At 37.8% G+C, this 23285-nt stretch overlaps 1 protein-coding gene across 1 annotated transcript in view; it reads right to left on the bottom strand.

The window, feature by feature from the left end:
- CCSER1 (coiled-coil serine rich protein 1) overlaps positions 1 to 23285 on the bottom strand; it is a 382235-nt gene that overhangs the window by 71419 nt on the left and 287531 nt on the right. The window contains exon 7 of the mRNA XM_041484265.1: positions 20833 to 20910. Coding sequence (XP_041340199.1) covers positions 20833 to 20910 — 78 coding nt within the window. The remainder of the gene's footprint in view (positions 1 to 20832; positions 20911 to 23285) is intronic.

The following is a 23285-nucleotide window of genomic DNA, read 5'->3' as shown; positions in this document are numbered from 1 at the left end:
ATGTACTACAGTGAATACTGACTTGAACAAGTTTTCCAAACAGAAGGGAGAGTTTTATGACCTTACTTCTTTAGAAACACATTCAAAGTAATAAAATAGGTAGGTGCCTTGTATACCACTTTGGATGTATGTTTGGGTGTGTATTTTACAAACAGTGAACAATTTGAAAATTCTATTTTCGGACAACTTTTTTTCTCCACATGCTGTGTAAATGAGGCTGAAAGACTTCACTTACATAAATACCTACCATGACAAGAGTAAGCTTTCTTCTATTCATCAAAGATCACTCAATTAATGTTTTTAACTGATATTAAGCACTTTTGCATATTCAAATGAATCAGTAAAGGATTTTACAGTAACTACTAGCAATACTTTGGAAGCAGACCAGCCCTCAAAGATAAAGTCATAAGCTACATCTAACAGAAACTATTATCAGATTAATCTTGAACACCATAGATGGGTGCTCTATTTGTAATGTCCAAACATTAAACTTCTGAGCTAAGTTTTGTGGCATACCAGGCACAAACTACTAAAGCAGCATTTCTTTTTGCACAGATGATATTTACCAGTGGCTCTTAAGCAAACTTTAATTTTAGGTAAAAGCAACTCTGAAGAGACTTGCCTTGAATAAACTACTGGGTATTTTAGCGCAAAACACTACTCCTTTTCAGGTCTTATGCTAAGCATAAAACCTAAACAGCTCACATCACTAGGCACTCCTGCAAGCTTCAGCTAGAACCAGCCAGTTTTGAGTAACATCGTAACTACATCTGAAAGGGCTACATTTAAGAAAGAATTTTTCTTTCTTGAAATGACATCATTTATGCTTCGGCTTTTTCGCTTTACTGACACTTAGGGATGGGTAAAGGAGGAGGAAGAACCAAAGAATGAGAAAAACAACTATTTTGTTTACTTCTGACAACCTTGAAACTCCAGCCACAGCTATATTATCCTGATTTATTTTAGCATTGAACTTCACACTTGACTCTAAACATCCAATTAATCTCCTTTCTCTCTGCCCCTTTCTCCCCCATGGAAACTCCAATGATGGAAAAGTACATTTTAACAGAAAAAAATAGTGATTTTCATTTGATCAGGAAGAACTATATTTTTCCTAGACATTGCTGATGCATTCTTTTTTGCACAGGCAAAATTTCACAAATCAAATACAATGCTTTCATAAGAGCAAAAGAAAAACGTTTCTGCAGAAGCTTGCTCTAAAAGGTCCTGGAAAGGGATACTGAATTCATTACACTCTCTGAATACGTAAGATGGTTTAAGTAAGATTTTTACCTTCATAGTACAGCAAAAATATTCCAAGCAATTTGAGTGGAACTGGACAAAAAGTTAAGGAGAGATTATTTGGTGTCGCAGCTGAGACAGCCACAATGCACATAGTATCACCATACAATTACAGAAGGCTGCAAGCATCTGCCCTTCTTGTTCTTCAGCCCAGCCTTTTATCCCCCTCATGTCCATGCAGTGCCCCTGTGTGCCCTCTGCTCCCTTTGGTGACGGGTCAGTGCCCCTGGGCACTCCATGGCTCATTGCTGTCAGTGCTGCTCACCTGCTGCTCACAGCTGCACCCACTGGGGATGAGGCTGGCCACAGCCCCACCCCAATTACCACAAACTGTGTACCTACAATTTGGCATCACACTCTTGGAAAGATTTATACAAGGTGGCTGATGTGAATATAATGGAAAGACAGAATTCTTCTTCCCTTTACATCATCACATAGAACAGAGAAGACAGCTGCAGTATGCAGCTGATTTATCCAGGAAAAGCTGAAACCCCCATTTCAAATGACCTTTATCCTTTAACCTTCATGGCTGCAAACAGGGTTGGCAACTTCTGTTCAGGTGGATTTTGGAAAACCTATCACTTTCCAAAATACAAAGTAGGTGGCATACTCCAAATAATGGAGAAAGTAGTGGCAACTACACTCCCACCAATGGGAGTACCTGCAGCTCAGTGAAGTCACAGAAACCCTTCTCAACCCTCTACTCATGAGTAAATTCTCATGCTAGCACAGATCCCATCTGGAATTATCCTCTTACACAGTCACAGCCTTTTCCACAGAAATGACCAGAGTAAAAGTGCATCCACCATTGTGAGGGATGCTGTCCTCCAATCCATCCAGCAGTCTCACACTTGCTCCCATCTCCCAATCTAGTCTTTGGCAGGAGCTCCCAGCTCTGATCAACCTCTTCCAGCCCTTTTAAACAAAGTCTGGACAGATGGGAATTCAGCAGCAGAAAGCCATCTACTTTTCAGTATAACCTTTGCATCAGAAAACTAACCTTGCTACCATCAGGGCAAGCTGGCATCATGAAACTGCTAAGCCATGCCATTTTCATACAGATTGGTTAACAAGGTAGAGAAGGCATCAAACCCTTGACTTCTCTTCCTGAAGGCAGGGTATGGCCCATCAGCCTTTTGGTGGCTATCCCTGATTTAGCTATCTTCTACTACTCTTTAGCATGTGGATTTCCTACTACTTATGTTTCTGCTGTTCTCAAAAAATGTTCATGCTTTATGAAGTGTATGATCACATCACACCTCCAATCTTTCCATTAAGGCATTTAAGGTTTTCTTTTATCTCCATTCTGTTAATTGCTTTGCTAAAATTTAACTTCAGCTAATTGAAACATTGCTATCATACTCTAATAGATACAAAAATTTGATGGATATATTTAGGAGTAAGAAATTAGTGCTGTAACAGAATTTGAACATGAATCTGTCTTCATAAGCAGTATCTACTGAAATTGTAGTCTTGTTTTTCATTCAGAAATTATATCTTCCTTTCCCTTATGAGTGAAAAATCATCTCTGAGCTTATTTTCTACCAAAACAAATAGGACCAAATCTCATGGCTTTGAGTAGTTTTTTGTTTTAAATTTAGTAACTGGAAAGATGAAACAAGTAACATCATAGTTATAATTACATTACATTTTTACTCCTCTACCTGTTCCTAGTCTCTCATCCACCTGTGTGGCAGGAAATGGAGGGATAAAGCCAGTTATTTCTTTAGTGGAATTTTAATTATTATTTGAATTTCAGTTTCATTATCTGTTAAACATGAAAGAAGTGTTTGGTTCTTCTTGTGATATGAGGGAAGGGGAAAAAGACTTTAAAAGAGAGAATAATCAGTAATTAAATATTGCTTAGAATTCAATGATAAAGATTCTTATCCTAAACTTTATGGCATTCTGTACATAATGAAATAGATTACTACTAAGAATTTAATAAGCAGATTTTTAAAACTAGCAGCCATCTGCAAAATATATTCAATCCTATGTTTTTTATGACAGTTCTCTTGATCCTAACTTATTTTTTAGGGACAATGTGACTTAGAGGGGAACCTGATTTTCATTGAAACTGTCAAATGTGATGTTTTTTAATCTCATCATACGCATGAGATTAAAAAAACAGTAGACCACGGTGATTTTAACATGTTTCCTGTAATGTAAAGTGCCAACCTTTTTGAAGCTCTATTATGTTCATAATAGGAAAAACTAATTAAGACATAGCATAACATAGTTATAATAGGCAAGATATTGCCCATTCCTTCAACAGATACAAGACCTAATCTTACCAACTCAAGGAAACATCCTCAGACATGCCAAAAAGCAGTAATTAAATCATAGCATTCATACAAGTCAAACAGTCAGTGCGGACTATTTAGGTGAATTAAGATTCCTATTACTGATCAGCTCTCCCAGGTTTTCAGAATGCAACCTCCAGGATCATGTTCACTGCCCTATTCTTACGCATTTTGGTATCTACAACACTTCCAAGAACAAGTATTTTGCACATATACCATGGCTGCCTTCTGAGCACTTAAAAGGTTTAATAAAATTAGTCTGACTATGCCACTAAAAAGAATAAATGTACTCTGGCAGTTCTGCAGATAGAATTTAAATCACCAACATTATTTCCCCCAGGAAGATATGCTGTTTCTGGGCCAGAAGTCTGTATCCTCCGATTTTCAATTTTGTACCTTAAACCCAAGGCCATCTTTCTCTATAAATAAACTACTAACATAGCACAAAGCTTGCACTAGTTGCAATTTAAATACATTTTTGTAATTCACAAATGGAAATTCCCACCCGTTCAATCTTCTGCCTTTTGTACATCCAGAAAGAGAAAAAAATTCCAGCATTCCTTTTGGAAAATCACCGGTAGATTCAACCCTTTCTTCTCCTGGGGCTCTTGACAAGAACCTTTGACTGACATTTGATTTACTTTTCCTCCCATTTTTTATTTTAATGCCTTTTTTTCTCATGAAACAAAGAAGAAAGGATGAGTAGGCTGCTGTTGAGAGCTACACAGATGCAGCTCTGAACAACAGCAGCTGTAATTGGGGAAAAAAAAGCAACCTAGAAATTGACAGCATGTTTACAGTAAGTATGTCTGTAAGAAATTTACACCTGTATCTGTGGGTGGGTAGGTATCAGGGTGAAATCAGTTCCCCAGGGAGTTTGCTAGTAAACCTTACGTTAAATACACTTTACATGAAACTTTCTTAAAACTCCATAGTCTAAACGGTGTCTAACTCACACAGCTCGGAAGGTCTGCTAGGATTTAAACAACACCATATAGCTTTTCAAGTAGAGGAAACTTTTGAGTTTTCTAGGGATAACTGAGGAGAACCACAGTCACTCCTCAGCTGCCCCTTTGCCATGGGAGTTTATCTCGTTCTGCAGGCCTGGCTTCAGCATCTCCCATAACACTCCGCTACTTTCTACATTCTATTATTAAACTGAATTTTCTCTGTGACAAGAGCAACATCTGTTTTTCTGGGTTTACCCCAGCCAGCAACTGTTAGAACCCTAGATAACAAAAAACCAACAAGCAATCAAACACAGTCACTCACTCAGTCCCTCACCAGCAGGACCAAAGAGAGGATCACAAGGGTAAAAGCTATAAAACTCTTGGGTTGAAAGAAACACCAGTTTAATAGGGAAAGCAAAAGCCACACACAGAGGCAAAGAAAAACAAGGAATTCGTTCAGTGCTTCCAATGCAAGTGTTCAGCCACCACCAGGACAGCAGGGTCCCATCACAGGTAACCATTATTTAAGAAGGCAAATAGCACCACTCCAATTTTTTTCCCTGTTCTCCTCCCCCTCGCTACATGCTGAGCATGATGTCACATGGTCTGGAATATCCCTTTGGTCAGTTTGGGACACCTGGCCTGGCTCTGTCTCCTCCCAGCCTCCCATGCACCCCTAAATTCCCTGCCAGTACAAAAACCAAAAAGGCCTTGGCTGTGTCTAAGTCCTGCTCAGCAATAACACAAACATCTCTGTATTATCAACCCTGTGTCCAGCACAAATCCTAAACACAGCCACACACCAACCACTGCAAAGAAAATGAACTCAACTCCAGCCAAAACCAGCAAACAATCATCAAAAATGGAATTCTCTGTTTCACTCCTGTTGCCTGTAACATGTCTTGGCTAAGTCCTGTGGAGCTTCTCTATGTACCAAACCACCACCACCCTCATTCCAGGCACCTTTGGTTTCCATTAGTTATCATTCCAGTGGGAGCATATTCTAGTTGAAGCTGTATGCTTACATGTTCTTGATCAAAACAGATCATGGTCACCCATTGGTTTACTGAAAGTTGTTTCACTCAGATAATTTTGCTCTAGCTTGTCACACAAGGAAAAAATTTGTCATGGTTTTTGGGCTTGGCTGGCTTTTGGTTTTGTTTTTATTAAACAAATTATAAAACTTCACGCAAGTAACTCTGATCTTATAGTGCAATTAATAATTAATCAGAATCAGCAAGTTCTGTGGCAAGAGACAAGGTCTCACTGCCCTTTCTTCAACCTCAGCTCATTTCCCATCTGTATGCAAGCAAGCAGAGTAAAACCAAAACAGAGATCTCTCATACAAATGTGATGACAAAAGAGAAGCAAGGCTGGAATGTGACTACTTCTGGAAGCCTATCACTATACCGAGTTTGAAAAGAGATTAAGCCAGAGAAGCACCAGGTAACAAAGTGGAAGATCATGAGATCTGGTTCTGTCACTGACAAGCTTTTTATTAAAGTCACAGATCCATGCTGTACTCTTCCTGCTCACTGTTTTTACTTGAAATTAGAAAAATCTCAACATTTTTTTTAACTGAAAAAATAATAATAAACTTGTTATAGAAAAGAACCAGGGAGGTTCACACTTTCTGGGGGGTTTATGACCTTGAGAAAGCCACCCAACAACTTCATGTCTGCACAACAGAGTGTGGCAGCCTATCTGCACTGTACATACATTGTTGCAGTGCTTTTTTGAATACTCTTAAGAATGTCACACATTTAAAAAAGATTGACCGGCATACAATTCATTCTGTAGGTCATCTGTTACACATATGTATTTTCCATCCCTTCTGTGAACAACTTTCTTTTGTTAAAACAAGGTCATTTTGGATTATCAAATTCTATTCTGTATTAACAAATCTTCTCAGTTCGAATTATAATTGATCCATGATCCTCTCATATGTATGTGTCTGCAGCATTTTTCACACAATTCTAAAATTAAACAAAGAAAGCAGCAATAATCCACCTCTGTAGGAAAACTGCATGGACCTTTTACAAAACTCTGGATCCTTGCTCAAATACCAAGAATCCAGTGTTACACTGACTTGGTGAGATGACAGCTGTCATACAAACAATATTATCCTTACAAGTAAATCATTCTGCTAAGGTTGCAACGTTGTCATATTCGTAGGTAAGTGATTAGGAGTTCGAATTTTTTTAAATCTATTTTGTAGTCATTTTACCAATTAGACTCTTACAGTGCTTTTAAATAAATTTGCAGTTAAAGTTGTAGCTTAAGTAAGTGTCAGCAATTTTTGTGTTTCTTTGAATTCCATTTGTTTATAACACCGTGATATCTGTAAACACTAATTTTGATGCCAAATGGATTTAATATCAGAAACCATTTGCCAAGAGCATTGAGAGAGTTCTTTTTTGATCAACAAGAGTAACAAGGGGTGATCAAACTAATCTGGAAGAGGATCCTAATAACACCACTGGGGACAAAGCTGTGCTGCTGCATTTCCTAATCACAGTAGGAAATACAATCAGCTCACTGTAAAAACCCCCAATAAGCCTCCGAATCCTTACTTTTAAAAATTCAATTGCCTAAAGGACTGTGAAAGAGTCAATCTACAAGAAGCTTGTTTGACACAGTAAAATTTCCCATGATGCTCATCTTTTTCACACCTTTTTGCAATGGCACAAGAGGAATCCTCTATTTGTATTAGCAGGGTTTCTCATCATGTACCACAGAAGGATTTCTATTTAAAAACAGGATAACATTGACTGATATGTCACAGACCATATTCGAACCCTCTCTTAGGTAAAAATAATTATAGAGGAGATATTTTTCTGGTGTTAGCTATGTGATATTTTGTGCAGTGGCATTGTTTTCTAAGAGTTGATATCACAAGGACAAAACTGACTCAAGACAGTTAACAATTTCTTGCTGTTATTTAAGAAAGGAAACAAACAACAACAACAACAACAACAGAGATCACCATGCAACCAGATGGAAAGAGCTGCTTGATAAACTGAACTCTTGCAGGGCAAAGAAAGATGGAAAAATGGCTTCTGTTGATTGAACTTAACAAGTGGCCAGTTCTTTAAACATCTTTGTTGTTTACAAAGCAACACTTTGGTTTTGCTCCCAAATGCTCTGTTTTGCTCCACAGTATGATGTTGCATGAACCACAGTGTGACAGTCAGGAGGGTTTCTCCCACCCTCTTGACAACCACATACCAAGAAATGAAGGTGTTACTTGATTCATTTAAAGGAACAGAACTTCCTTAACCCAAGTTCCTTTAGCCATGCTTGAGCCTAATTTCACTTATGAAAACTACATCTCAACTGGAAAAGAAAACCAAAAAACCCCAAAACTGATAAGCCTGGTATGGCTGAAAAGTACAAAAAGTAGCACAGCACAGTTTATGTAGGGGAAATCTTCTCCAGCAGGGAAATATTTTCAGATGAACCTTTGATGAATTTCCCTAGCAGCACTTTAAGTTTTGGAATGCAGGAAAGTCAGGTTACAAGTATCTCTTCTACGTTATTCTACCTTTAGACTAATGCAGGTACAAAGGAGAATATTAGTCACATTGAATAGAATGGTAATTTCAATTAATACTTCCGTCACTGGACTGAACTACAGGTCAGTCCTCTATGTGCACACAGGATGCTTTGGAATGGACCTGAGGAAGAGTCAATCCTTCATTAACAAGGACACAAGCGGCATGGTCCATCTGACCCATCCATCTGTCCAGCCATTCACTCGTTTTTAATTGTACGTCTCAGCCTGGAACTGCAGGGCTCAGGCTCCCTTTCACTCCTGCTGGGTGAAATAAATAAGGCCCAAACCTCTGGCAGACAAGAGCCTCCAGAATCACCAGACACACAGAGCAGGTGCTTCATTTGCTTCTGACCTTTTCTTTAAATCAAGTGACTGTTTCTTGACTACTTCCTTCTCTGCCATTAGGCTCACACTGCCATTAAACGCCACCTTTGCCAGCAGTCCCCTTTCTTACCTTTCTTGTGACAAACCATCCAGTCAGAGGCACAAAGGCACCTGACAATATCATCAGCTGCACTCCAGTTCACATCCTAATATTTAGTTATTTTTTTTAAACTGCCAATAGAGCCAGAAGGGATGAAGCTGCTGCAATTGGGCAGTCAAATATAGACGCATCACAGAAGAACATTTGCTGTCTTTTAGAGCACTATCATAGGACAATTTAAATTAAAACTCTTTCCTGGTGAGGGAAGCAATTGCTTAGATTCAGTCTTGCCTTTTTGGACCCTTCTGGGAATACTCTTTCAAAGTAACTGCATCCACAAAGCCCGCTTACACTGCTGCTTTGAATGATTCATAAAGGTGTGCAGGACATTCTTATGTACAAGTAATTATCATTTCCATAAGCCACAAAATAAATGTATGAATGCACGAGAAGAGGGATTGAATAATGATGGACACTTAGACCTCATCTCCTTGTGCCAGAAGAGCCACTAAATTTTCTTACTCTGCTCTTGATGTTTCCACACTTAAAGCCCTTGGTGTACAGACATCCAATGGGGAAAAAAACATAAAACAGAAAAACAAAAGAAACTCATTTCCTTATGAGATGAGGAGGACTCTATAGATAGAAAATAAAGAACTATACAAAGGAGTAGTTAACACTCTACATTTCCCAGCAAATAATACAATGTGTATTTGTATATACAAACTATTTTCATATTATCTTACCATTCCTATAAGCAAAAAAAAAAAAAATCATTATACTACAGAGAACTGAAGCATCACACAATACCCGTGACTTTTCTGTTTAGTGCTGTAATGAAATGAAAGCTATCTTAAAACATAATAAATATTCCTTGTCTGCCACTTCTTTATTTAAAGAGAAGTTATCTTTCCCTACACCAGACTGTGAATGGGGAAATCTGTTTGCAGAGTGGGCTTCACTTCCCAGTGTGGCAGCAAAGGAGTTCCAGAATTATTCTTCTGAGAAGGAATATTAGGTCTTTGAGTAAGACACAGGTCAGTGAGGAATTACTAACAACTGGAAATTGAAGCCAGGAATAGCAGGATCACTTCCCCAGCCTGAGACCAGGACAGCAGGAAGGATCACCAGTACAAATACCTAAAGCCTCTCTCTGTGAAAGGAAGGTAACACCTCTCCACCCTATAGGAGTGTTACAGGGATTAGTGTTTGCCAAAGCCACTGCACCTCAGAATTAATTAATATTTATGATGATCAGTCCCATCAAATTTGCATGCTGAAGACATCTAGTTAACATGTGAGTAGCATTTATATGACTCTGGTACTGATACATAAAAAATGACAGCTTCATAACATTTGTTAATTTTTCCCCAATTAATTTCATTTACTCTAAGGACCTCTTTCTGTCTAAGAGGTGCACGATGCTTTATAAAATAGATTAAACCCAATATAATGCTGACTTAATTTATGGGCAGCTATTTCTGTGGGTTTTTTTCTTGTTATGATAAGGAATTATAATTTTGCTAACAAATTTGCATTCATCCTCACACATCACTAAGGATAATTATGGAAATGAAGAGTACTGGAATCAGCCATTCTGTGGTCGTGGAAGGAAAGAGGATAAAGATATTCAGAAGAGGCATCTGAAGCAAAAGGCTTAAAGAATTCATAACTTAAAAGCCTATATATACATTATTCATTCAAAATGTTTGTAAACATGGCAATAAATATCAAATACACAAACTTGCAATTGAAAGATCATCCTCGAGAATACAGAAAAGCATAAAGAAAAATAATGAAGATAAAAGAAGCCAAAAGTACCACTCTTGCCACTTCTAATTCTGACAAATACTACCACAGCTAAAGACTTTGCTGTTAGAGCTGGGGTGACCAAATAACACAGATTATGATCTGCTTGTCTCATACCAGGCTCAAAAGTGTACTGAAATATTTGGAATTTCCATGGTAGAAGAAAACTGTTTCTTGTCCAAATTTAATTCTGCATTGGTATGACAACTCTCATTTAGGTGGTCAGGCTGGACAAAATCCCTCCTTCCAGTGCTGCTCAGTGAGCAGAGCTCACTATGGACAAAGCAGCAAACCCAGAAAGAATTGCCTGCACAAAGATGCCAGCCTATTAAGCTTGCAACTGCAGGAACATTTCTATCCAAAGAGACTGAAGATTTGATCAAAGAAAACTGACCTAGAGGAATCCAAACAATCCCTGAGAAATATTAATATGTTGGACTTCATTAGTCCAACTTCCCCTCTCACAGAGTATCCCACCTTCGTCCTACTTCACATCTGCAACACCAGAACAAAAGCAATATTTAATACCTTTAAGCTTTTTTTTCAAAGTAGTAAAAAATTTTTAATTTGTGTTTGTGAATCTCCTACATTCTGTAACATGGGCATGCCAAACTAACTACTTTATTTTAAACTTCACTGTCACCAGTTTTCTTGATTCTCTTTTCTCTTGGTTTCCACTGCAGCTGTTTTCCTATGATACATTATTATACCCTGCAGATTTCCAGTTAGTCTATGTTTCCTAAGCATTTTAAATTTGATGCAAACATACCAGCCAATGAAAATGCTAAGGGCTTTAGGTATTTTAGTGAACAGTAAACAGAAAACTTCAGGAAACATCTTTGTTTCATGTTGTTTGTAAAAAGTATTTAATCTTTATTTCTAAATTTTCCCTTGGTTCAGCTGTAGATAAATATTCTCCCCCAATCCCCAAAACTTTACCTCTTTTTACTGACTTATTGAAAAAAATTGTTTGAAGGACCAGAAATAAATATTACTCTGTACAGTCATGGGAAGGATTATGTCCTTCTCCCTTTCACTCAAATATGAAACTGTGCAGAAAAACCCAAAATAAACAACAATCAGCCGTGCTTGTTCATTCCTTTCTTGGTTACTGACAACATCCACAAATGTAATGATTACAACAAGAGGTAATCAGATATGCACCTAAAGAAAACTTTTTTCCACTGCAACCTCCTTAATCTTAATTTAATCTTTCAGAACTCTAATGATACAATTATCACAAGGCTACCCACAGCAGTGTACCACATAGCTGTACAAGTTTGAAATGCTTAGCAAATGTTATTCAAATTAAAAATTTGGTATTCCTTCTCATCTATAGCATTCAGCCCTGCTTGAAAATATCAAATCTAAAAAAAATCTGCTGACTATTTAGTTCATTATTCACTAAGAAAAAATGAAGTGATTAAGTCTGTTTATCGGCTTTCCCCCCTCTCATTATCAACTCCTTCAACCACAAAGGTCATGCTCTTTTTCCTTTAGGCCACTTTTTTTTGCCAAAAAATTTTAAGCTAATCATGTCCTCATCCATTTATTAAGAATTAATTTAAAATTTTAAATGGTCTAAAACTTAGAAGTTTTTCTTAAATTATCAATGTTATCTGTGAGATACAGTAGGAATGGCATTTTCTTATAGGTGTACCCCATGACAACAACGCAACACACCTACAGCCTTCAGATTGGGTTTCCAACTTTTAATACATAATTAAAACTGACACTTTCCACTGTCTCCATCCCCAATGCTTTTCAGAACTCTTATTAAAATCTCTGATAAATGAAGAAGCCTGAATGTGGGAAGTGGATCTGTAGAGAGTTCCCAGGGCCTGATAGAAGGCCCACACAACTTGCATCCATGTGTAAACTCTGAGACAAGAAATGCTGACTTAGAAATACCATGGAATAGGACAGATATTGCTGAGAAAGAAACGGAGCTAGAAAAAGTTTCAAAGTATGGCCTTGCAAATAAGACTAGGTACTTTGGGGAAACAGAACTATGAAAGATGCATTGTTGTGGGACCCACGAGGGGTAGTTTTGGATGATTGGCTTTAAGGCATCTACAGCATGCCACATGCAGGTGTGGCAAGGTCAAGAAACATGTACAGTGTATTGTAATTAGGAAATAGCTGGCTTCTGATTGTGATAGTGTGAATTATAACATCCGTATTCTCTCACCCTTCTCATGAGACTGAAAATGGAATAAAAGTTTTTAAAACGCCTCTCAGTTGCCCCATCTCTGGGTCAGGAAAAGGGTATTGTCTGACGCCTGAATAAATAGATTTATTATTCCATGCACATGAAGAGACATAACTTTTCTGGACTACTATTAAGAGCCAGTTCATACAGCCACATTTGAGAAAATTTCAACAAACAAAGATATCCTTTTATCAGTCCTCTTTTTTAAAAAAGTGGAAGAAAGTTCATGGTTCTTTAAAAAAAAAGGTAAGGCACTAAAAAGTCACCTTAAGCACACGAATATATTTCACTACCAACAATTAAAGTATTGAATTATACCAGGAGCAAGGAAAAGGGCAGAGAATAAATTGAATGCACATGCTATGGCTTAAAATCAGAGCATACTACAGCTTTCAAAACCAAGAAATTTACCCCAGTACTACCATAATGATGTTATAATCTTTAAATACAGGGGGAAATATTTTTTTCCACACAGAATTAGCTTTAATGCTATACAACAATGCAAAGGTTGGTGGAAACAGGAACAGCACTTCAGAAGACCCTACCTAACAATCCAAGCCACCATTGCATCAGGCCATGAACGCCTCTCAGACAAGCCACATTGCTCAGTAAAACTAAACAGCTCATAAACAAGTGCCTCATAAAGGAGTTTGTAACTTAGCAAGAGACAGAGCACGACCAAGTCACAAACTTAAATGGAAAAGAAATCATGGAGACAACAAAAATCAAACTACAGCACAACAGTTTTCATCACCTGTCAATAATTGGCTCTGCTAGGAAGTGAGCCAGAGGAAAGGCAGGATAGAGCTTTCAGAAGTGGCACAAGGTGTCTATGTATCAGCAATTAGATCTTGCCTTTAATTTCAGTTAATGGCTGTCTAAATTGCTCACAGAAATATCTGCCTCTTTAAACTTTGAACATTTTCAAAGTCAGTCAGTTATTTTTAGTGTTGTACTTTTGAGAAATTTAACTTGATAAGGATTTCAAAATGCCAACCCTCAATTTCTTACTGTAATGGATTATGTTTGAAAACATGTGTCTGGGTCAATTAACATTACTCAGTACTGGGAAAGTGGTTTATACATGTTCTAATAGAAGAGTCAAGGATCAGATGTTTTCCATTTAAAACCATTAATTTGTCTAAGTTAAAACTTTTTGTCAAAAATATGTCAAGTTTCCATGCCTATGATTTTCAGAGGCTTTCTGGATGAAAAAACAGCAGTCCTTGGCCAGAAAGGGAGAGAGGGGACCTGATGCAGTGAGAATACACATCTGAGATGCAGAAAACCCATTTTCAAGTCCCCAGTTTGTTTAATTTATCCCAGGAAGAAAACATTCATTGCTCTAACACATACTGGAAAGTGAATAATTATTATTAAATAAACTCCTCCATTGCAAACAGTTCTACATTTTCACTATATTGAACATAATTCATGAAAGCACTTGAATTTCATCTCATTTACAACAGCAGCAGAAAGTACTCTTGCGTTGTAATGGTCAAAATGGATTTACATTTTCACCTTTAAAATAATTGATCGGGTTAAAATGGTCAACACAGCTGAACATTTTCACTTCTAAAGTAATTGATGCCTCTGACATAATCCATGCCATCCATGGTCTGATGGCACATGTCACTATAGTCAGTGGGCACTGTGCCATTGGTTTAGATGAAATTTTATTCCAAACTCTTTATAATGAGTCTGCTCACTAAAAACAAACAAACAATCAAAAAAACCCAACCAAACAAAAAACCTACCAAAAAAGCCCCCAACAAACAACAAAAAAACATGTCATACTCTACAAATGCCTGATCAGGAAACTTCCCTGTCTGGTCCTGTCTGACCATCCAGGAGCCCCTCTGGCAGCACCTGAGCTGGGACTTAGGAGCTTCTGCAGCTACACCCTCCACACTCACACAGTCACACCAGGTTTCCCAGAGCAGCCTCAGACTTCCAGATCCTTAATATCATTTAATCATGGTGCAGTAAAGAAATAACAAATCACAGCATGACTGGTGCCTCTGAGGAGCAGCCCCAAACAAAAAATTGCTGGGGTTTTACACCCTCACAGCTAAGGTGACTGTTCTGCCTCTTGCCTGGGGCTTGGGCTCCTGCCCCCCAGAGCTGAACCTGCAGCTGCACCCCGAGCTGCCTGTGCTGAATGGATTCCTCAACACACCCATGCACTCTCCAGATCTCCTTATGCCTATCAGTCCCATGACAAGGGAAATTAGGAGGATTTACTGTCTGTATTGAGATGGTTAGTTGAGCACTTTAAGCGCTCTTACTGGGTATATCAGAATCCTCCCATGGAGTTTCAAGAAAATCTTTTTTCATAGTCTTAGTGATAAAATCTTGTCAGCAACCTATAATGTTACAAGTTTTATGACTTTAAATCTTGGATATAGAGTACTCAGCAGGAAAAGCTTACTTTGTAGGTATGCATCAGAATTCATCATGGGAGTGTGTGTCTGCCTGAGGGAAGGAACCTGAATGAACCCAGTATGTACCCTTGCCGTGCTGATTATATAAAATGTTAAGTTACACTGGAAACCCTATTAACTGAAACAAAAAAAAAGTAATGATGATCCTTCTGCATGCCTTTGTTGAAGCATCATTTCGGGTTGCTTTTGAAGATTTTAATAAGACATACATTAATTATTTTCCTATATGTGGCTCATTGAGTAAATAACTGAATTTATAGCATTTAAAGCATCAGTTTTGCCCAAGATAGGAATTTTAATTGTGAAATTTTGAACTTGGGGTGAACCTGTGATGAAAGCTTGAATAAAATAAAGGAGAATATACTAAAAAATACATGTACATAAAATTTGGAAAGAAAGGGAACTATAATCAAGGCATAGAGGCAGAAAGAAATCAAACAATACATGTGTAGTTCCCAGTCTTATTGCTGATCCTTTTAGTCATTAGTAAATATGTCAGTATTTAGTAAATATATCAGTGATACTGGGAAACTACTGATGTACCTACACTCCCCACGAGAAAAAAATGTTTAGTTTACTCATTAAACAGGTGATGTGGCTCTATTCAGACAAAGTTGCTGGCAGAGCTCTTTTTCTTAGAAAAAATGTGCACAGAGTTACTGAGAAAAAGGAAAAGGCAGTGAATAAATGCACAGAAGCTTCTTGTAACAGTGCCCATAATACCTACTTCACACTCCTCACTTCAGAACAAATTCAGTGCTTTTCAAGATCTCATATCCTACAATGATAAAGACTGTGAAACAAATCAGACATATAAATCTTTTTGAGAAATGACAAAATGGAAGGCTTGCACCAAAGGCAGAAAGCTGCTGTGATGATGTGACTTTTAAAAGTTTGTGCTATACCAGCCCAGGAGTCATAAAGAAAGGAAATACTGACACGGGAGAGAACAATTAAGAGTGGGAGGAATCGATTAAACCACTGAAGAATGATGACAGACTGGTTTAAAATAGGATGGAGACTGAGGCAGCAGAACAGTAAAGGTGGGGTTGTGTGAGTCATACTTCTACAACTCTACTCACTTGACTAAAATATCAAAAGCATCCCCAAAACAAACAACCCCAAAAAACACAGAGGCTTCATATGCTTCTCAGCAGAAGCAGAAATTCAGCTGGAGGGTGAAATGAGAGGAATGAGAGCTAATGAGGCCTCCAGCCCACTGCAGAGCATCACTGAACCCAAACTTGCTGTATCTGCCATGGGGTCACAATGCCTGTGTCATTATTTCAGAGTCTGTTTTGAACACAAAGCAACACATTAAATTCTTCCCAATTAAGGAAGTGACAGTAAATACTTAAAATATTGGGAAAAGTGCATTTAAGGTAGAGAGGGTAAATAAGCTGGCTGTGTCAACTGCGTCAAGCATAGGAAGCTTTTGGAACGACAGGCCCATCATTACTCATCTACTACTACTCATCATTGCTGGGTAAGTTAAGAAAAGATCTCATTCTACACCTAGAAATACAGAGTCCCACTCTGAAAGATGAGTTCCCTGGGCTAACCAGCAGTCATTACTGTGCCTTTCATAATGATTATTCCAAATATCTGCAGTAAAATTAAATTGTGACTACAGATCAAATGGATAATTTATCTCTTGCTAATTCCAGGCACAAATGTCAGGAGCTGCCAGAGCTCATGCCCATTCATGAACTGCACTGATTTGCATTTTCAGAGCCTGTAAAGCTGCAGGATGAACAGTAAAACTTTAAGTATAGACATAATTTAGTACAGATTACACTTTACCAGACCTACAGCAGTGGTAACACTACTGAGGACTGTCAGCTTTTGCTACTTGACCTGGCACTGCTGTTTTCTTACTGAAGGAATTTGCATCAAGGGTATTAATTACAGAAGTCAGAACACAGTAGGATAATAAATACTGAAGGAAATTCTCAGCTCCCTCAAAGGAGAAAAGAAATAATGGAGGAATTTTTTCTTTCATTTAATGCCAATTAGTAAAGCATGGTTGAAATTAATCAGAATTGAGACACAATTAAACATCTCTACAATAAATTGCTAATATGGTTATTATTTACAACTTGGCTGTGACTAATAACCAGTGAGACTGATGCTCATTACAACAGATAATGTATAATTAGGTAATATTAGATATTTGATGTACCAAATGGCTGTCATAGATCTCTTCTTAAAAGACTGTCACTATATTTAAAAATAATTTAATAATAATAAAATACTATTATTATAAAGCACAGGATAATGTGTAGGAGAAAAGAACAGGTTCCAAAAATTGGATGAGACATTGCTTGCTAAGTTGACCTTTCAGAAATACCCACTCCTTCACTTATCTTCTAAATGAAAGGCAGGATTATTTTTAATTCTAGCTAATGAGAGCGGATATAAGTACTCATAATTAAAAGTCACTCACATTTGAGCCAGCTACAGCTTTGCTATTATAACACAGAATAACACTTAAGGTTGCATGACAAATACCATTCTGCTCCATTATATTCCAAATTCTTAGTTCTAGAATATTTCAATTGTGACATAACTTTTTCCCACAAGACAAAGACCTATTTCTTGAAGAAATATTATAAAGGGATAGCAGAAGAAACCTCTCTTCAAAAGAAGATCCTCCCTTCTTGAAAGTTTAAATGCAAAACCACCAAAGATGATGTTTTCTGAGAGGAGAAATAAACTTTTTCTACAATATAGGAAAAGTTATTCCTTTTTCTAAACACATGGAAAACAGCAGAGGATTGAAAGCTGGAATGTTACATGAAAATAACCCTCATTAAGAAGAAATGCCTATGATGGCTTTATCAAAAATGGTTGTAGAAACATTTTGTCTAAGTGTCTGTGTACATGGCTGAACAGGATTTTTTTCTGAGATTTGGAAGAGCACAGCTAAAGAAGACTGCTCTGAATGTCTGTCTGTTGCTAACTCCACAGGGAGAAGGAACCCAAAGCCACACAGAAAACTGGCTGTACTGGATGCTGTGCAAAGTTGCCCCTTTCCCCAAGGAAAACCAAATCTACTATTTACAACACTTATGGAGGAAAGGTTGCTGAATGGTATTAACTGTATGTTTATCTGGTAATTTTCTCATGGTTGCTTCTTGGATTCAACAGCTCTGGCGTTGGCTACCTTTATTTCTTACCCAATTGTTTTCTACTCCTTTTGCTGGGTATCAGTGATACACTTTTAAAGGTACTATCTTGATGTAAGTAAAGCACAATGACTCAGTTAAAGTAGTGGTATATGATGGACTCAGGTGGACTATCTCTGGCTGCACTGGAAAATATCTTGCTCCAAACACTCCTGAGCAGGGTCTTATGTGATTTGGATCTTTCTGCAAGTCACAGCATGTGCAATATATTGGGAGAATGGTAGCTGAGATTCGTTAGCAGAGCTGAGATGCACCTTGCAAGTACTTCCAGGGAAATCTGGTTTCTCACTTTCATTAGATTAAATTCAAAATCTTAAAATGATTTTCTACAATCTTAGGTTCTCCATATTTTTCCAGCACATATCCTGTGGGACTAAAAATGACAGGCATCTGCTTTGGTGAAGTTGGATATACAAGAAGAGTATGGTGACAGGATTCGTATTCTTTCCTTATGCAGAAATGAAGATTTTCTTTTGAAGGCAAATTGTTAAAATCCAAGGAAGGACAGTTCTCTTTCTTGGTATAAAACCAGGTATGACTGAGAACCCAGGCTTGGTTTCATTTCACAGCCTAATATAAAAGCTCATTAGCTCAGAGATCTTCAACTGTCCCAAAGAGAGGCAGTTTATAGGGCCCTGCTTCGTTACACCTGTGCTTTCTGAACCACAGATTGGAATTTCTTTTTCAATCTCCTTCTTCACAGCAAGGATGTGGGAAAGGTTATTATCATGCTGCTAAGGGAAATGCACCATCCCATCATCAAAAGCCAATATTATTGACTGACAGTATTCGGAGAGGCTTATGGCTTGTAAAACCAGTCATTCACATTACAACTGGAACAATAGTGCTCTCTCTTGGAGTGAGCCAAGGAGAAATAACAGAAACTGTTACATTTTATATTATTTTTATTTCTACTAAATGCTGTGAAATGCACTTAACTTTTTCCTGGTCTGACCTCCATTCATTTTACTTGAATTGCAAAGGAAAATGTTTCTTGGTTTGAAAATTGACTGAGAATGAAAGATTAAGTAATGCTCTCTGCCCTATTTTCAGTTTCTTTTACCATTTCTACTAGACTTTTAATATGAAAAACATCTTTATTGTTTTATTAGAGCAACTATTCCACTTCAAATAAGTAATTTACAACCCATTCTGGGTTATAGGAACACCATTTCCTTAAAAAATAAAGGCACTACAGTGCACTTGTCAATGCCCCGATGCAAACAGAGCAATGTTTGATTACCTCAGCATGAAAATTATCAAGTCAGATTTTCTTACCTCTTACACCTTTATCTGAGCTGAGCAGCCCATTTCTTTCTAAGTGTAATATCTTAGTGGTTTTCCGGGCACAGGGAGACTCAACTACTGAATCCGACTTAGAATGTTGAGCAGTCTTCAATATGCATTTAAAGTGGTGTTGCAAAGAAATAACGATGTGTACCCTGGTATCTGGGCAAAACATTGCTCAATTTCAGCCAAATCTGAGTGACAGAGTCTTAAAAGTGTTAAATCCCAAATGAGGAAAAAGAATGAGTGAATAGCTGATCAGTGATACGCCATCTGTACCTCCACCGATGAAACAACTGAGCAAGCACAATCCTCAACCCTTCTAATAGCAAAAATCAGCTGGCTGGTTGTACAACTGTTGCACAGACACTAAAAATATGCGGGGGAAAAAAAAGACTTTCTTTTCTGGGCTTGGCCAGGTCTGAAGGACACTGTTATTTTCTGAGCTGGAAGAACATGCAGTAGAGACACGAACTTTACATCACCAAATTTCAATAATTCCAGTTACTCAGCTTTAACTTAGCATCATCACAAAGTGACTAAAAATCAACTCAGTCAACTGCTTGTATGAACGCAGAAGGTGGAAACTTACTTGGGAGCGGGAAAATTTTTAAAAGGATATTCCTGTGAGTGTGACTTAGTCCATATTATGACACCCAACTGAGTGAATGGTGCTGAAAGCTCAAGTTCCCTCTTCCTTATCTAAGGGAACAACTGGCAAGGTGACCTCTTTGCTAGATGATGCAGCACTGCTCTGAGTACCTGGGTGGCCTCAGGACACCACTTCCAAGAGGATCTGCCTAAGGCTATTCTGTGTCCCAGGGATAGATACCATGGTGTTAGCTGAAAAAGTGACATATGGCAACTCACTCCTCACAGGTTAAACCTCATGAGGTTATGGACATTGTCCCAACATTTATTATTAACTAAAACGCCAGGCCTGTGGCTTACACTGGACTTATGCCAAAACCATTCTTTGAGATACCTTTAATGTCTCCTGTATCCTTGGAGAAACTAATCATTGTTTTGTTAAAATATATACTTGAAATACAAAATAAGAGAAATCTGTTTATGTCACACACTTATACAGCAATGCACATATCCAAATGGGATGATGGATAAAAACACAGTCCTAAAAATAACAGTTCACAGCTGCAGTCTGCTGGAAAACTATTCAAAACCAACTTTGTATTCTAGGTGTTTCTTGAAAATTGCATGTTATATACACAGAACATCAGCTGACATCACAGAAATTTGAAGAAAAGGAAGAAGCAACAATAGCATTTCACAGTACAGCAGATAATGTGATAAGCCAAGATTAATAGACAATATTTATGATTAAATGAATTAACTGTACCTTAAAAAACAATGGCTCCTCAGGAAGGGGGCTAACAGGGAGGGAGGCTGTGCTGCCAGCTGGGCTCATGTCCGTACTCTGAAAGAAAAGCACATAGGGGTTTGCATTTCCAATCTGGTTCTATTGATAACTTTTTTACATTTTGGAGGAGGGGGGGACGAAAGAGCTTGAAAACAGCACTGGAAATCCAACAGAATTAGACTGACAACTGCAAACTGTATTTGCTTGTAATTAGTTCAAGTATTTCACTAATGGGTAAGTACTTGCATTTTATTTTGAATTAACTCTCTATTCAAAGACTGAAACACACAAGTACACAAACACGCTGTTCATATTTGTTCACACAGAAAAATTTATTCAACTCAAAAGAAATTATGACATAAAATTTTAAATTATTTTTGGGATGGCTCAACAACATATTTAGAAGGAAACATTAACAGGAAAGCAATACATTGCAGGAAAATATTAGGTTCTATGTTTAAAAAAAAGATCTCATTTACATGAGTCAATATACCTAACAAGCACTAATATAAGAAAAGAAACAGTGAAGACCAAAGTTATAAATCAAAATAATTCAGTCTACTTCAATGGATATGTCAAGTCAAAATGCTTGAAAGATTGACCTAGAGCCCCACTCTCTTCAAATCATATTTCACTAACTTGCTGGTTAGCATGATCATTATTTTCACAGATGTGACATATCAAAACAAGTGTGCGACTCTTAACAATATAGAAAGGTAATAATAATAGAAGAACCAAATCTGAAGTTTAAAAACATATATAAACAATATCACCGTTGTTCTGGAGAAAACTAGAATAATGCTATCTCTTGGGGAAAAAAAGTCCCTAAGTGCTAAAAAAATGAAAATCCATCATGACCACCATAAAACAGAAATTAAGATTTTAAAAAATATCAACAAGTTTGCATGACCTAGGAGTGCATCCTTTTTCACAATGTAGCACTGCAATGCAGAATGATTTCATAAATTCAATTTCCAACACCTGTTTTTGCATCACTATGAATCTACTCTAAGTTCTTTGATAAACCAAATTCTGCAAGTGAAGCACACTGCTCCACCCAGTAATTTCTAATAGTTCATTCATCAGAAGATGCTTATGGAGAGACACTGCATTTTACTCAGCCAACTGGTCACGGATGAAAAAAGAAACATTTTGGGTATGAAACCCTCATGTCAAATCCAAAACAGGGCACAGAGACTTCAAAGTTAACACCCACTGAGAAAATGTGAGTTAAATTAAATACCTATCAGTTACACCATAGCTGAAAGAAAAGACAACAGTTACTTGCTAAATAACAGGGATGCAAGTAAATGAGAAAAAAGGGGGCCATGGTAATTATATCCTAAGAAAGAGACAGGTAATTTGTAACCCACGGAACACAGAGACTCTGCTGAGGAATAGAGATGGCAGCATGTCACAAAGCCAGTATCTCTGCAAAATCCATTGTATTCAGAAACATTACAAATTTTAACTCGGACTCCTGCACCTGATCATCAAGAAAACTGGGCAGTAATATTCACAAAATGAAGTGGAACTTAGCTGTTCTACATTAAACAAAGACTGCAGACAAAACTGGACACTTCTGTTTTGCCTCACATGCCAGCAGCTCAACAGAACACAATTTACTTTTAATTTATATAGCATAGGAAAAAAAACTAAGAGAGGGGGGAAAAAAATCAAGCATCTGATTTCCAAACCAAATCAAATGCCCTAATTTGCTATTAGAAGTGTGCAGGAGGACAGACCCATCTTTAAGAACTGAAACAGCATCACTAGGAAAATCTGCAAAGCATGAGCTGCACATTGTACAGGGATAGCTAGAATCCAAGGAAGGTTTAACACCCCTGATGATGACACTGGTGTTGTCACAAAACATCTCAGGGCACATCCAGAGGATGGCCTCAGAAAAACATCTGCTCTTCCATGATGACTGGACAGGGGCTAGCCCAGGTCTGATGTCACACTGATGTAGCACCATGCCTGAACCAAAAGTGAGGGGTGTGAGGGGTATGTTAGGAGGGGCACCATGACTACATGGCTTCTGGACTGAAAATAACTTGAGTCTGGCCAGACAGGAGCACTGGCAGGAGAGCCTAGAGCTGTCCATATATACATACTCTCAGTGGCCCCTCCAACACATTCAGTAATTTTCCTCCCTAAGAAAGCAGAGCACTATCTGTGTCTGTGTAAATTAATTAAACCCAGTGGCACTAACATAGTTTATTACAGTGGAGGACTGCGTGAGACAGCACCAAAAGGGTGTTTCTCAAAAAACCCAAACCCTAACAAACTAATCACTGCTATGAAAGCTGTTGACAGCTTGCCTACCTGAAGCCATATACTAAGAATTTCAAACAACACCACACTCCCCACTTAAATTTGCTCTCTGTGGTGCACTTATCATAATCACACTTTGCAGTCTAAAGCTCCCC

The sequence above is a fragment of the Pyrgilauda ruficollis genome, unplaced genomic scaffold, assembly GCF_017590135.1.
Source record: "Pyrgilauda ruficollis isolate IOZ18807 unplaced genomic scaffold, ASM1759013v1 scaffold65, whole genome shotgun sequence".
In the NCBI taxonomy this organism is placed as follows: Eukaryota; Metazoa; Chordata; class Aves; order Passeriformes; family Passeridae; genus Pyrgilauda; species Pyrgilauda ruficollis.
The sequence above is the reverse complement of the archived record's forward strand: the minus strand, read 5'-3'. Positions and strand labels throughout refer to the sequence as shown.